The sequence below is a fragment of the Muntiacus reevesi genome, chromosome 2, assembly GCF_963930625.1.
Source record: "Muntiacus reevesi chromosome 2, mMunRee1.1, whole genome shotgun sequence".
NCBI classification, from domain to species: Eukaryota; Metazoa; Chordata; class Mammalia; order Artiodactyla; family Cervidae; genus Muntiacus; species Muntiacus reevesi.
In genome coordinates this window covers 28,959,381-28,973,416 of record NC_089250.1, presented here as the reverse complement: position 1 = coordinate 28,973,416, position 14,036 = coordinate 28,959,381, and the positions used below count along the sequence as shown (strand labels likewise).

At 40.8% G+C, this 14,036-nt stretch overlaps 1 protein-coding gene across 1 annotated transcript; it reads right to left on the bottom strand.

The window, feature by feature from the left end:
* Positions 1-949: 949 nt before the first annotated feature.
* Positions 950-5,337, bottom strand: MEIG1 (meiosis/spermiogenesis associated 1). The gene is made up of 2 exons (XM_065919575.1): positions 5,200-5,337; positions 950-1,078 (listed from the first exon to the last, which is right to left on the bottom strand). The coding sequence occupies exons 1-2, from the start codon at positions 5,335-5,337 to the stop codon at positions 950-952; spliced, it is 267 nt and encodes an 88-aa protein (XP_065775647.1).
* Positions 5,338-14,036: the final 8,699 nt, after the last annotated feature.

The window sequence follows — 14,036 nt, the reverse complement described above, 5'->3', positions numbered from 1 at the left end:
CGGGGTATCCTCCCGACCCATGAATTGAACCCAGGTGTCCTGCATTTCAGGTGGATTCTTTACCATCTGAGCCAGTAGGGAAGCCCAGTGACAAAAATTTACAATAAAAGGCTATCTTTCATCTATTTAATTTCAAAGTCCTCAGGACTCACTGATCTGGGGGCACTTAAGTCTCCCAGGCTAATAGCCTTCCTTGTACTTGGGCTATTTCTGCAGTGATTAAAGGAAGCACTGAAACATATTTTCTGTGGTAGTGATTCAAGGGCGACCCAGAAGCTGACCCAGGACAAGGTTTCAAGTCCAAGGAAGTGACTCAGAGGGAGAGGACCAGCAGGGCAGTGGGAGAAGGGGTGAGGAAGAGAGATAAGCAGTTGCCTATGACATCCAGTTGCCTATGTCATCCAGTGAGATACTGTGGCCTGTGACTAAGAGATTAACCTCACACGATTAACCTCAGGAGATTAACGTTCCTCTAGAGGAAGCAGGTGGCTGACACCTCTCTGCCCCAGGCACCATCATTTCTTGGCAATTCAGTGAAAAGCAAAGGAATCTAGAGCCAAGAGAAAGCTCCCGGGCCACAAAATGCAGATCTGGCAGTTCAAAGTGATGGTCTAGTGAAGTGGTAAAGGCTGGGGGACTGGGGGTGGGCCTAACCTCTACACAGCCACTTGAGTGGTTTCCTGCGGAGGCTTTCTCTTCCCCTGCACAGCTGTTAACGTTACCACAGTTAAAACAGGAAGAACCAGACTGAGGCGGGCATCAGCGGCATGCTACTGCAGTTATATTTTAGAACCAAAGGAGATGATTACCAGAGACCAACTTTTGATGTCTCAAAACATTCCATCAGAGTCTGCACTTGGGACTATTCTGTAAAATGACACTTACATGATGTCAAATGAAACAACAGATTTTTTAAAAAGATCATGGCAAGTAATACTGAGAAGAAAGGCTAGTAAGCATAAATTTTCACTTTGTGGACTTCCTTGTCATCGCACTCCCTCTGTTTGTTGTAGTAATAGAAAGTATTGTCCCTTCTCTGAAGCTTCTTCACATATCCTGTCTCTGGCCAACGATCTACCTGTACATCCAAAACCAAAACACAAATATTATAATGGTCCTTTTGTATAATTGTTCACTATCAAACATTTAAAAGTGCAAGTCACATCAAACAATGAAAGCACAAAATTAAAAAATACTTGAGCTCTTAGTGATGTCTTACACTTGTAGACACATACACACACACACACATAAAAAACACACATACAACACACTTGTCTCACATTGTAACCTTATACTGAAGGACATTTAGTTCAATGCTTCTCCCTAGATCCCAATTTCTAGGTTTAAATTTCTACTCTGCTGCCAAGATAAAACATTCAGAATAATCTAAACTTTATTCTTCTTATATTTACTAACTATTTGAGGCATTATTACTTACTAACTTCTGAAAATAATACCTAAGGAGGGAATTAGGGCTAGGCCGAGGCAACAGGAAGATGCTAGTCTGGATGTCTTTAAAGGTGAATGTGTATCTCATGTCCATATTTCAAGTGCACACCTTGAAACTCAATTTTTCATAGAAATTTGAGGTAATGAACATAGTCTTCAGCAATCTCTTCTTAGCTTCTCCTCCTTAGTTTTTCTCATTTGCCATATTGGTTTGCTTACTTGATTGTTTGGCTTGATCCAGTTTGGACCTTTTTTTTCCCCCTTCCTCTGTGAAGTCAGTGCATTTCTGCTCTGGTTAGATATGTTGCTTCTGGATGGTGTGACGTCTACTCCATCACTGTCAAAATCCAATTATTTGGATTTTGTGTTCATGGCATTCAAAACCAAGTCCTGTTCTTCAACATCATCTCTACTGGCAGCTACTCATTCTCCAGACTTATAAATCACAACTTCCAAGCTGGAGTACAAAGGCTCCACAAATATAAATGAATGTACATCTTTTATTTTCTAACAACGTATTTTTGCTTTCTCCTGTTGTCTCATTTATTTGGGAGTTAGCAAGAATGGGTAGCAGCCTATCTGATGAACCCTGGCAGGCTGACAGGTACCTCACAGAGAAAAGCGATGTTTCCATCACTTAGGTCTAACCTGTTTGACTTCGTGGTTTCCATTACCCTCAGCAGAGAAAGGAAGAAGTTCTCGAGACAGCATTACTGCTCTCTTCATCTTGGGGCCAACAGCAGGCTCTCTCATTTAGTAGGGTCCCCCAACCACCTCATTCAGTGAAAAAGCAGTAGACCGCCACTGCTTTAGAATTACCCACAGCTCATCATGTGGAGTGAGGGAGGAGACAGGTGGGCCCAGGCTGGGCAGCTGCGGCCACCTCCCCTGCTGACACTTTGAGGTAAGAGACCAGCAGGACGAGAGCCCAGACTGGGGCAGAAGACAAAGCGACCACATTTTTCTCATTCTTGTGGTCAAGGGGATTTCCCAGCTGGACACATGCACAGAGGAGGTCATCAGTCTCAGGAGACAAAAGAGGGGGGAGCCACCAGCTCACAGTGTGTCCTGCCAACCTCCCAGACGCCTTTGCGCTGGAATCCATCTTGGGTGAGAGAGGTACACACATCCACCACGAAGGACCTTGAGTAGGACCGAATGTGGGCACAAACAAGACGGGTCGTCAGGGTAACCCAGGCGACTGCCCCTACATCAGCGATCTAGCCACCCCTATTGAGTGCAGCTCGCTCTGAGCCCGCCTGGAGCTCCTGTACAGGTTCTTTGCTGCCAATAAACACTTCATGTGTTTCACAGTCTCTGCTGAATTTTTCTTCAAGGAAGCAAGGACCAAGGTCCTGCTTCCAGCTGCCTTGTCCCTGGAAATCAGGAGGGGCCTCCAAGTAGCTATATTGGTTTTGTCTCATCAACCTCCAGGCTTTTTTCCTTTTATAACCCTTTGCTGTTTCATAATTTTTCCTTCTTGGCTTTCTACCCGTCACTCCCATTCAACCTAGGAAAACTTCATTACTTAGAGAATGGTGGTGGGGATGGGGTTGGGGGGTTGATATAGTCCTCAAGTCAGTTCTCCTTGGGCAGGAAATCAGTAAGTACTGATAGTGTCTATAAGGACATGTACTTTAGATAAGAACAAAGACCATCACTCAAGCCCTTCAGACCACTGCCAATCAAAGCAAGTCTTTGGTTATCATCCTGTCCATCCTCTACAGACCACTTCAAATGCCTCTTGGGGCACAAAGTTCTTTTGGAAGATTGTCCCTAAAGGAAGAAATTTTTATCTTCCTCTAATTTGGGGGGGGATATATATTTTCACTCATGTAAGTTTTCAGTGTTCATCACTCTTAATCCTCCACTCCAAGATATAAGAATAATAAGAGCTATCATTCACCAAACACCATTCACTCAATGAATTGCTACTGAGCACCACAAAATCAGGTATTTCCAACACTTGATTTCATTTAATTACTGAGACATTTTTCCAAAGGAGGCTCTAGCATTGCCCTTTTACACTTGAGCTTGGCAAGGTAAGCATGAACCTTGTTCAGGGTTACCCAGCCAAGGAAGAGAGCCAGGATGCAAAACCTGGGCAGACAGATTTCACATCTGTACTCTTTCCTGAGGTCAAGCACTTGATTTTATATTTGTCTTTTTAAAGCTCCTGGCACAGAAACTGGCACAGAGCAGGTACTCAAAAAATATACACAGAAGTGAAATACCAAACGTCTCTGTAATTGTTCAGTCATTCAATGGATAGTGGTGTTCTTCCCTTCATTATACACACATACACACACAAATCCCTCAGGTGCTTTTCGGGGACTTCCTCTTTAAAGATGTTCTTTGTGCTCCCTTAAATCTGATCTCATCTCTGAACTCAGTCCCAACAGTTTCTGGAAGGGTGGTACAGGTGCGGGAGTGCCTGTATGTCCCTGGGTCTTACATACCTTTCAGGGGCATCCTAGTGTGAAGGCAAGGTATATGGAGCTTATTTCTGACCTGCAGTAAAATGTTAATGCTTGTGTTTTGCCTATTTAAAAGCCACAGATAATAAAGTAATGAAAACTCCCTTTTGGTAATGTGGACCAAAGTGTAAAATGCTACTAGAATTGAAAAAATGGATATAAGAAGGTCACAGTCATCAGTCAAATCCTCATTTGATCAGTATTTTTAATTTTATACCTCACCACTGCTTCTCTATTAAGTTAACATCCATTAAACAAAAGAGTCTATTACACTTAAGCTCTGTGTCGACTTCATCCTTTTTTTCTGTCTAGTTTTTTAGGAAATGTTGAGTAGAGATCAACAAGTAGAATGAAGAAAGAAAAAGAATAAGGGGATCTGAAAAACCTGCCCATGAACGAGTCTCTGAAAAATAGTGAGTTAATAATAGTAAAACAATTTAAAAATAAACAAATAATAAACACTTTGTGGTAATATCAACTCTAAAACCTAATATACATTTATGAATACTATATCATATTCTATAATATTCCTCAAAACTCAGTCTCCCCATATTCAGTAGAATAAATGAATTTTTAAAAACACATTATAAACTGGGGCCACATCTAGATTTTGCCTAGTCTTTGAAAAGCAAAACCATGTCTCCACTCTCTCAAGAAAGCCTGGAGTATACAGCCAAAGTCAGGATATTTTGTTGCATAAGGCAGAATTTGGTAGGTCAACCGATAAAGAATCCACCTGCAATGCAGGAGAACCAGTTTGATCCCTGGGTTGGGAAGATCCACTGGAGGAGGGCATGGCAACCTACTCCAGTATTCTTGCCTGGAGAATCCCATGGACACCTGGCAGGCTACAGTCCATGGGGTTGCAAAGAGTCAGACATGACTGAGCAACTAAGCACATAATTTGCAGTTGAAATAAAGAAAAAAAACAGGAAGGAAACAAACTGAATATCTGATAAGAGAACTTATCTTATCAGAGCTCTCACCCTTGTGAGAGAACGAGACTGGGGCTTGTATGGCCTGCCATAAAGGGTTTGACAGGCACAGCACAGTTGTTCAGTCAAAGCTAGAAAATTCTTAATGTTTCTGTGCTGAGACCTCTTGAACCGTAGTCTCTTTATCAATAAAATCAGGGGGTTGGGGTAGAACTCCCTTTCAGTATTCTCTAGTGCTTTGTTGGTGGTGGGTTTTCTGTTTGTTTTTATTTTTTTAGTGCTTTTCACCCTCTAACAAATTCATTTTGAGTTCAGATTTGTAGAGACATAAATCTTACCATAGAAACTTGCTTCACTTGTTTATATTCAATTTCATCTCGATATCCTGCTTGTTGAAATCTGTACAGATTTTCTATCTCTTCTGACCATTTTTTGGCACGACTTATTGATTTTGGTTTCACGTCAGAACTAGCCATGGCTACACAGGTCTTCTTACCAATTATTTCTGAAGGATGTTTAAAAAAAAGTTCGTTAGATAACACAGTAGTGACAGTTTTGGAAACCTTTTTAAGAATGAACCAAACTAGATTTTTTAAAAATTAGAGTTAAGAATCCCATTAAATAGTTAGCTTTTTAAACATTCAATTCCCAAAGTAAGGAGGATTCATATTCTATTTTGGAAATAAAGTCAATCCTGGAGGGATGTCTTAAATGGTGCAGAGTGATTCTGGCATTTCAAGTAATAGTTTACACATTTCTGAAATCCCTTTCTTATTTTGTTTTTAATTTTATTTATTTATGCTTTTGGCTGTGCTAGGTCTTCTTTGCTGTGCAGGCTTTTCTCTAGTTGCAGTGCAGGCTTCTCATTGCGGTGGTGTCTTTTATTGCAGAGCATGGTCTCTAGGGTGCACAGGCTTCAGTAGTTGCAGCACATAGGTTTAGTAATTGTGGCTCCCGGGCAACTCAACAGACGTGGTGTACCAGCTTAGCTGCTCCGAGGCACATGGAATCTTCCCACATTAGGGATTGAACCTGTGTTTCCTGCACTGACAAGTGGATTCTTACCACTCAGCCACCAGGGAACCCACCCCTCACTCTCTTATTCTTAACAGCTCAGGAGATTGCCAAAGTATCCTACCATCACTTCATTTAATCATATTCAAATTTTTATCTCCCTCTTTTTCCCTTAAAAGGGAAAGTAAGATCAGTCTTCCTTTTCTTCTTATGGGGAAGCAATGGTTTCCTCCTTTTTCTTTCCTTAGCTGTTCAGAAACATGCCACTCACTGCAGTTCAGTAACTCAGGTCACTGTGCTCCGATGTGAGAAAATGGACTATCTATGCTGTCGGTGAAAGCTGTCTCTCTGTCGTGGTACTGAGATCACTGATTTTAAAACAACTTAGGAGCAAGACAGCTAAGATGGCGGAGGAATAGGATGGGGAGACCACTTTCTCCCCCCACAAATTCATTGAAAGAACATTTGAACCCTGAGCAAATTCTACAAAACAACTTCTGAATGCTCTTGTTCACCTGAATGATGTTCAACAACATCTGAATGCTGTTCTGAAACATCAGGCACCCAGAAAGGCAGCCCATTGTCTTCAAAAGGAGGTAGGAAAAAATATAAAAGATAAAGAGAGAGACAAAAGAGGTAGGGATGGAGATCCGTTCGGGGAAGGGAGTCTTAAAAAAGAGAGGTTTCCAAACACCAGGATATACTCTCACTGGGGAGTCTGTGGCAAGCCTTGGAACCTCAGAGGGCAACATACTGGGGAGGAAAAATAAATAAATAAGTAAAACCCACAGATTATGTGCCTAATGGCAACTCCCAGCGGAAAAGCAGTGCAGACGCTCGCATCTGCCACTAGGCAAGCAGGGACTGGACAGGGAGGCGGGGGCTGCATTGCTTAGGGTAAGGACCGGGCAATCTGAGAGAACTAACTAGAGATAGCAACCCAGACTGTGGGATAGCTATACCGCGAAAAACCCTAAGCTAAGACACCGCCAGGCCCGCTCACAGAACAAAAGACTGAACAGAGCTAACTGGCTGCGGACTGGCCCATCCCCCACCGGAGACAGGCAGGCAAGGGCAGCCAGAGCCGGAAGGGGGCATTCGGCCCCAGAGAGGCATCCCCTACCAAACTGCAAGTGGGCTTCGTTGCTAGCCAAGACTTCTTGGGATTCTGGACAGTCGACATCCGCCAGGAGGGTCGCAGCCAGAGATCAGCTCCCCAGAAGAGACACACAGCACACAGAAGGTGCGCCCATTGTACAGCCAGAAAACCCAGCTGCTGGGACGGGGGAGGCGATAAGTCGCAGCCTTCAACTGGGGGCGACTCCGCTCGCAAAGCACCGGGTCACCTGAGCTGCTTGGACCTGGGAAGGGCACAAAACGCAGGCCCAACCAAGTCTGCACCTTTGTGGAATACCCCTCGGAGAACCTGAACCTGAGCGGCTTAGACATGGGAAGTGCATGCAACCCAGGGCCCACCTCAGACAGTTCCCGGCAGAGCAACCTAGAGCCTGAGCAGTGTAGACGGGGAAAGCACACACGCCGTGAGCAGGGGCAAACCCAGTGCGACCCAGACACTGCGAGCACATGCCAGCGACATCTATTTGCAATGTTCCTCCCTCCCCACAGCACGCTGAACAAGTGAACCTAAAAAAGTGACCACCACCGCCCCCTTGTGTCAGGGCGGAAATTAGACACTGAAGAGACCAGCAAACAGAAGAAGCTAAAATAAACAGAGGGAACCGCTTTGGAAGTGACAGGTGCAACAGATTAAAACCCTGCAGTTAGCACCAACTACATAGGAAGGGGCCTATAGATCTTGAGAACTATAAGCCGGATCAAGAAACTATCTGAAAATGAACTGACCCCACACTGTCCACAACACCACCAGAGAAAGTCCTAGATATATTTTTGCTATTATCCTTTTTTAATTAAAAAATTAAAAAAAATTTAAGTCCTCTATTACTCCTTTAATTTTCATTTTTATAACCTACTATTACTTTGCAAAAAAAAAGACCCTATTTTTAAAGCAAACTTCATATATATATATATATATTTTATAATTTTTGTGACTTTGTTTTTTTCTTTAATATTGTATTTTTGAGAATCTAACTTCTACTCTAGATTTTTAATCTTTGCTTTTTGGTATTTGTTATCAATTTTGTATCTTTAAGAACCCAATCTTCAGTACCCATTTTTACTTGAGAGCAAGATTACTGGCTGGATTCTCTCTCCCCACTTTGGACTCTCCTTTTTCTCCATGAGGCCACCTCTATCTCCTCCCTCCCCCTTCTCTTCTCTGCTCAACTCTGTGAATCTCTTTGTGTGTTCCGGGCTGTGGAGAACACTTAGGGAACTGATTACTGGCTAGATCTGTCTCTTTCCTTTTGATTCACCCTTTTATCTTCCTGGCCACCTCTGTCTCCTTCCTCCCTCTTCTCTGTGCAACTCTGTGAACATCTCTGAGGGATCCAGACTGTGGAGAGCACATAGGGAAGTGGTTACTGGCTAGCTTGCTCTCTCCCCTTTTGATTCCCCCTCTTCTCCTCCTGGTCACCTCTATCTCCCTCCTCCCTCTTCTCTTCCCCATGTAACTCTGTGTACCTCTCTGGGTGTCCCTCACTGTAGAGAAACTTTTCATCATTAACCTAGGTGTTTTATCATCAGTGCTGTATAGATGGAGAAGTCTTGAGGCTACTGTAAGAATAAGACTGAAAACCAGAGGCAGGAGGCTTAAGTCCAAATCCTGAAAACACCAGAGAACTCCTGACTCCAGGAAACATTAATTGATAGTAGCTCATCAAATGCCTCCATACCTACACTGAAACCAAGCACCACCCAAGGGCCAACAAGTTCCAGAGAAAGACATACCATGCAAATTCTCCAGCAACACAGGAACATAGCCCTGAACTTCAATATACAGGCTGCCCAAAGGCACACCAAACCCACTGACATCTCAAAACTCATTACTGGACACTTCACTGCACTCCAGAGGGAAGAAATCCAGCTCCACCCACCAGAACACTGACACAAGCTTCCCTAACCAGGAAACCTTGACAAGCCACCCATCCAACCCCACCCACAGCGAGGAACCTCCACAATAAAGAGGAACCACAGACTACCAGAATACAGAAAGGCCACCCCAAACACAGCAATATAAACAAGGTGAAAAGGCAGAGAAATACCCAGCAGATAAATGCCCACCAAACAAAACAAAAGAGGAAGAGATAGGGAATCTACCTGATAAAGAATTCCAAATAATGATAGTGAAAATGATCCAAAATCTTGAAAATAAAATGGAGTTACAGATAAATAACCTGGAGACAAGAATCAAGAAGACGCAAGAAATGTTTAACAAGGAACTAGAAGAAATAAAAAAAGAGTCAATATATAATGAATAATGCAACAAATGAGATCAAAGTCACTCTGGAGAGACCCAACAATAGAATAATGGAGGCAGAAGATAGGATAAGTGAGGTAGAAGATAGAAAGATAGAAATAAATGAAACAGAGAGGAAAAAAGAAAAAAGAATTAAAAGAAATGAGGACAACCTCAGAGACCACTGGGACAATGTTAAATGCCCCAACATTCGAGTCATAAGAGTCCCAGAAGAAGAAGATAGAAAGAAAGACCATGAGAAAATACTTGAGGAGATAATAGTTGAAAACTTCCCTAAAATGGGGAAGGAAATAATTGCCCAAATCCAAGAAACCCAGAGAGTCCCAAATAGGATAAACCCAAGGCGAAACACCCCAAGACCCATATTAATCAAATTAACAAAGATCAAACACAAAGAACAGATATTAAAAGCAGCAAGGGAAAAACAACAAACACACAAGGGGATTCCCATAAAGATAACGGCTGATCTTTCAATAGAAACTCTCCAGGCCAGAAGGGAATGGCAGGACATACTTAAAGTGATGAAAGAAAAAATCTATAGCCCAGATTACTGTACCCAGCAAGGATCTCATTCAAATATGAAGGAGAAATCAAAAGCTTTACAGACAAACTAAAGCTGAGAGAATTCAGCACCACCAAACCAGCTCTCCAAAAAATGCTAAAGGATCTTCTCTAGACAGGAAACACAGAAAGGAGTATAAACTCAAATTCAAAACAATAAGTAAATGGCAATGGGATCATACTTATCAATAATTACCTTAAATGTAAATGGGTTGAATGCCCCAACCAAAAGACAAAGACTGGCTGAATGGATACAAAAACAAGACCCCTATATATGTTGTCTACAAGAGCCCCACCTCGAAACAAGGGACACATATAGACTGAAAGTGAAGGGCTGGAAAAAGATACTTCATGCAAATAGAGACCAAAAGAAAGCAGCAGTAGCAATACTCATATCAGATAAAATTTAAAACAAAGGCTGTGAAGAGACAAAGAAGGATCAATCCAAGAAGACATAACAATTGTAAATATATATGCACCCAACATAGGAGCACTGCAATATGTAAGACAAATGCTAACAAGTATGAAAGGGGAAATTAACAATAATACAATAATAGTGGGAGACTTTAATACCCCACTCACAACTATGGATGGATCAACTAAAAAGAAAATTAACAAGGAAACACAAACTTTAAATGATACAGTAGACCAGTTAGACCTAATTGATATCTATAAGACATTTCACCCCAAAATAATGAATTTCACCTTTTTCTCAAGTGCACACGGAACCTTCTCCAGGATGGATCACATCCTGGGCCATAAATCTAGCCTTGGTAAATTTTAAAAAATTGAAATTACTCCAAGCATCTTTTCTGACCACAATGCAGTAACATTAGATGTCAATTACAGGAGGAAAACTATTAAAAATTCCAACATATGGAGGCTGAAAAACACGCTGCTGAATAACCAACAAATCACAGAAGAAATAAAAAAAGAAATCAAAATATGCATAGAAATGAATGAAAATGAAAACACAACAACCCAAAACCTATGGGACACTGTAAAAGCAGTGCTAAGGGGAAGGTTCATAGCAATGCAGGCTTACCTCAAGAAACAAGAAAAAAGTCAAATAAATAACCTAACTCTACACCTAAAGCAACTAGAAAACAAAGAAATGAAGAACCCCAGGGTTAGTAGAAGGAAAGAAATCTTAAAAATTAGGGCAGAAATAAATGCAAAAGAAACAAGAGACTAAAGCAAATATCAACAAAGCCAAAATCTGGTTCTTTGAGAAGATAAATAAAATTGACAAACCATTAGCCAGACTCATCAAGAAACAAAGGGAGAAAAATCAAATCAACAAAATTAGAAATGAAAATGGAGAGATCACAACGGACAGCACAGATATACAACGGATCATAAGAGACTACTATCAGCAGCTCTATGCCAATAAAATGGAAAAGTTGGAAGAAATGGACAAATTATTAGAAAAGTACAACTTTCCAAAACTGAACCAGAAAGAAATAGAAAATCTTAACAGACCCATCACAAGCACAAAAATTGAAACTGTAATCAGAAATCTTCCAGCAAACAAAAGCCCCAGACCAGACGGCTTCACAGCTGAATTCTACCAAATATTTAGAGGAGAGCTAACATGTATTCTACTCAAACTCTTCCAGAAAATTGCAGAGGAAGGTAAACTTCCAAACTCATTCTATGAGGCCACCATCACCCTAGTACCAAAACCTGACAAAGATGCCACAAAAAAATAAAAAAAAAAAAAGAAAGAAACCCACAGGCCAATATCACTGATGAACATAGATGCAAAAATCCTTAACAAAATTCTAGCAAACAGAATCCAACAACATATTAAAAAGATCATACATCATGACCAAGTGGGTTTTATCCTAGGGATGCAAGGATTCTTCAATATCTGCAAATCAATCAATATAATACACCACATTAACAAACTGAAAAATAAAAATCATATGATTATCTCAATAGACGAAGGGAAAGCCTTTGACAAAATTCAACACCCATTTATGATTTTAAAAAAAGCCTCCAGAAAGCAGGAATAGAAGGACCATACCTCAACATAATAAAAGCTATATATGACAAACCCACAGCAAACATTATCCTCAATGGTGAAAAATTGAAAGCATTTCCCCTAAAGTCAGGAACAAGACAAGGGTGCCCACTCTCACCACTACTATTCAACATAGTTTTGGAAGTTTTGACCACAGCAATCAGAGCAGAAAAAGAAATAAAAGGAATCCAGACTGGAAAAGAAGAAGTAAAGTTCTCACTGCAGATGACATGATTCTCTACATAGAAAACCCTAAAGACTCCACCAGAAAATTACTAGAGCTAATCAATGAATATAGCAAAGTTGCAGGATATAAAATCAACCAGAGAAATCTCTTGCATTCCTATACACTAACAATGAAAAAACAGAAAGAGAAGTTAAGGAAACAATTCCATTCACCATTGCAATGAAAAGATTAAAATACTTAGGAATATATCTACCTAAAGAAACAAAGACCTATATATAGAAAACTATAAAACACTGGTGAAAGAAATCAAAGAGGACACAAATAGATGGAGAAATATACTGCGTTCATGGATCGGAAGAATCAATATAGTGAAAATGAGTGTACTACACAAAGCAATCTATAGATTCAATGCAATCCTTCTCAAGCTACCAACGGTATTTTTCACAGAACTAGAACAAATAATTTCACAATTTGTATGGAAATACAAAAAACCTTGAATAGCCAAAGCAATCTTGAGAAAGAAGAATGGAACTGGAGGAATCAACCTGCCTGACTTCAGGTTCTACTACAAAGCCACAGTCATCAAGACAGTATGGTACTGGCACAAAGACAGAAATATAGATCAATGGAAGAGAACAGAAAGCCCAGAGATAAATCCACAAACCTATGGACACCTTATCATTGACAAAGGAGACAAGAATACACAATGGAGAAAAGACAACCTCTTTATCAAGTAATGCTGGGAAAACTGGTCAACCACTTGTAAAAGAATGAAACTAGAACACTTTCTAACACCATACACAAAAATAAACTCAAAATGGATTAAAGATCTAAATGTAAGACCAGAAACTATAAAACTCCTAGAGGAGAACATAGGCAAAACACTCTCTGACATAAATCACAGCAGGATCCTCTATGACCCACCTCCCAGAATATTGGAAATAAAAGCAAAAATAAACAAATAGGACCTAATTAAACTTAAAAGCTTTTGCACAACAAAGGAAACTATATGCAAGGTGAAAAGACAACCTTCAGAATGGGAGAAAATAATAGCAAATGAAGCAACAGACAAAGGATTAATCTAAAATATACAAGGAACTCCTGCAGCTCAATTCCAGAAAAATAAATGACCCAATCAAAAAATGGGCCAAAGAACTAAACAGACATTTCTCCAAAGAAGACATACAGATGGCTAACAAACACATGAAAAGATGCTCAACATCACTCATTATCAGAGAAATGCAAATCAAAACCACAATGAGGTACCATTACACGCCAGTCAGGATGACTGCTATCCAAAAGTCTACAAGCAATAAATGCTGGAGAGGGTGTGGAGAAAAGGGAACCCTCTTACACTGTTGGTGGGAATGCAAACTAGTACAGCCACTATGGAGAACAGTGTGGAGATTCCTTGAAAAACCGGAAATAGAACTGCCATATGACCCAGCAATCCCACTGCTGGGCATACCCACTGAGGAAACCAGAACTGAAAGAGACACATGTACCCCAATGTTCATCACAGCACTGTTTATAATAACCAGGACATGGATGCAACCTAGATGTCCATCAGCAGATGAATGGATAAGAAAGCTGTGGTACATATACACAATGGGATATTACTCAGCCATTAAAAAGAATACATTTGAATCAGCTCTAATGAGATGGATGAAACTGGAGCCTATTATACAGAGTGAAGTAAGCCAGAAAGAAAAACACCAATACAGTATACTAGCACGTATATATGGAATTTAGAAAGATGGTAATGATAAACCTGTATGCGAGACAGCAAGAGAGACACAGATTTATTGAACAGTCTTTTGGATTCTGTGGGAGAAGGTGAGAGTGGGATGATATGGGAGAGTGGCACTGAAACATATATATTATCATCTGTCAAATGAATCACCATTCCAGGTTCTATGCATGATACAGGGTGCTCAGGGCTGGTGCACTGGAATGACCCAGAGGGATGGGATGGGGAGGGAGTGGGAGG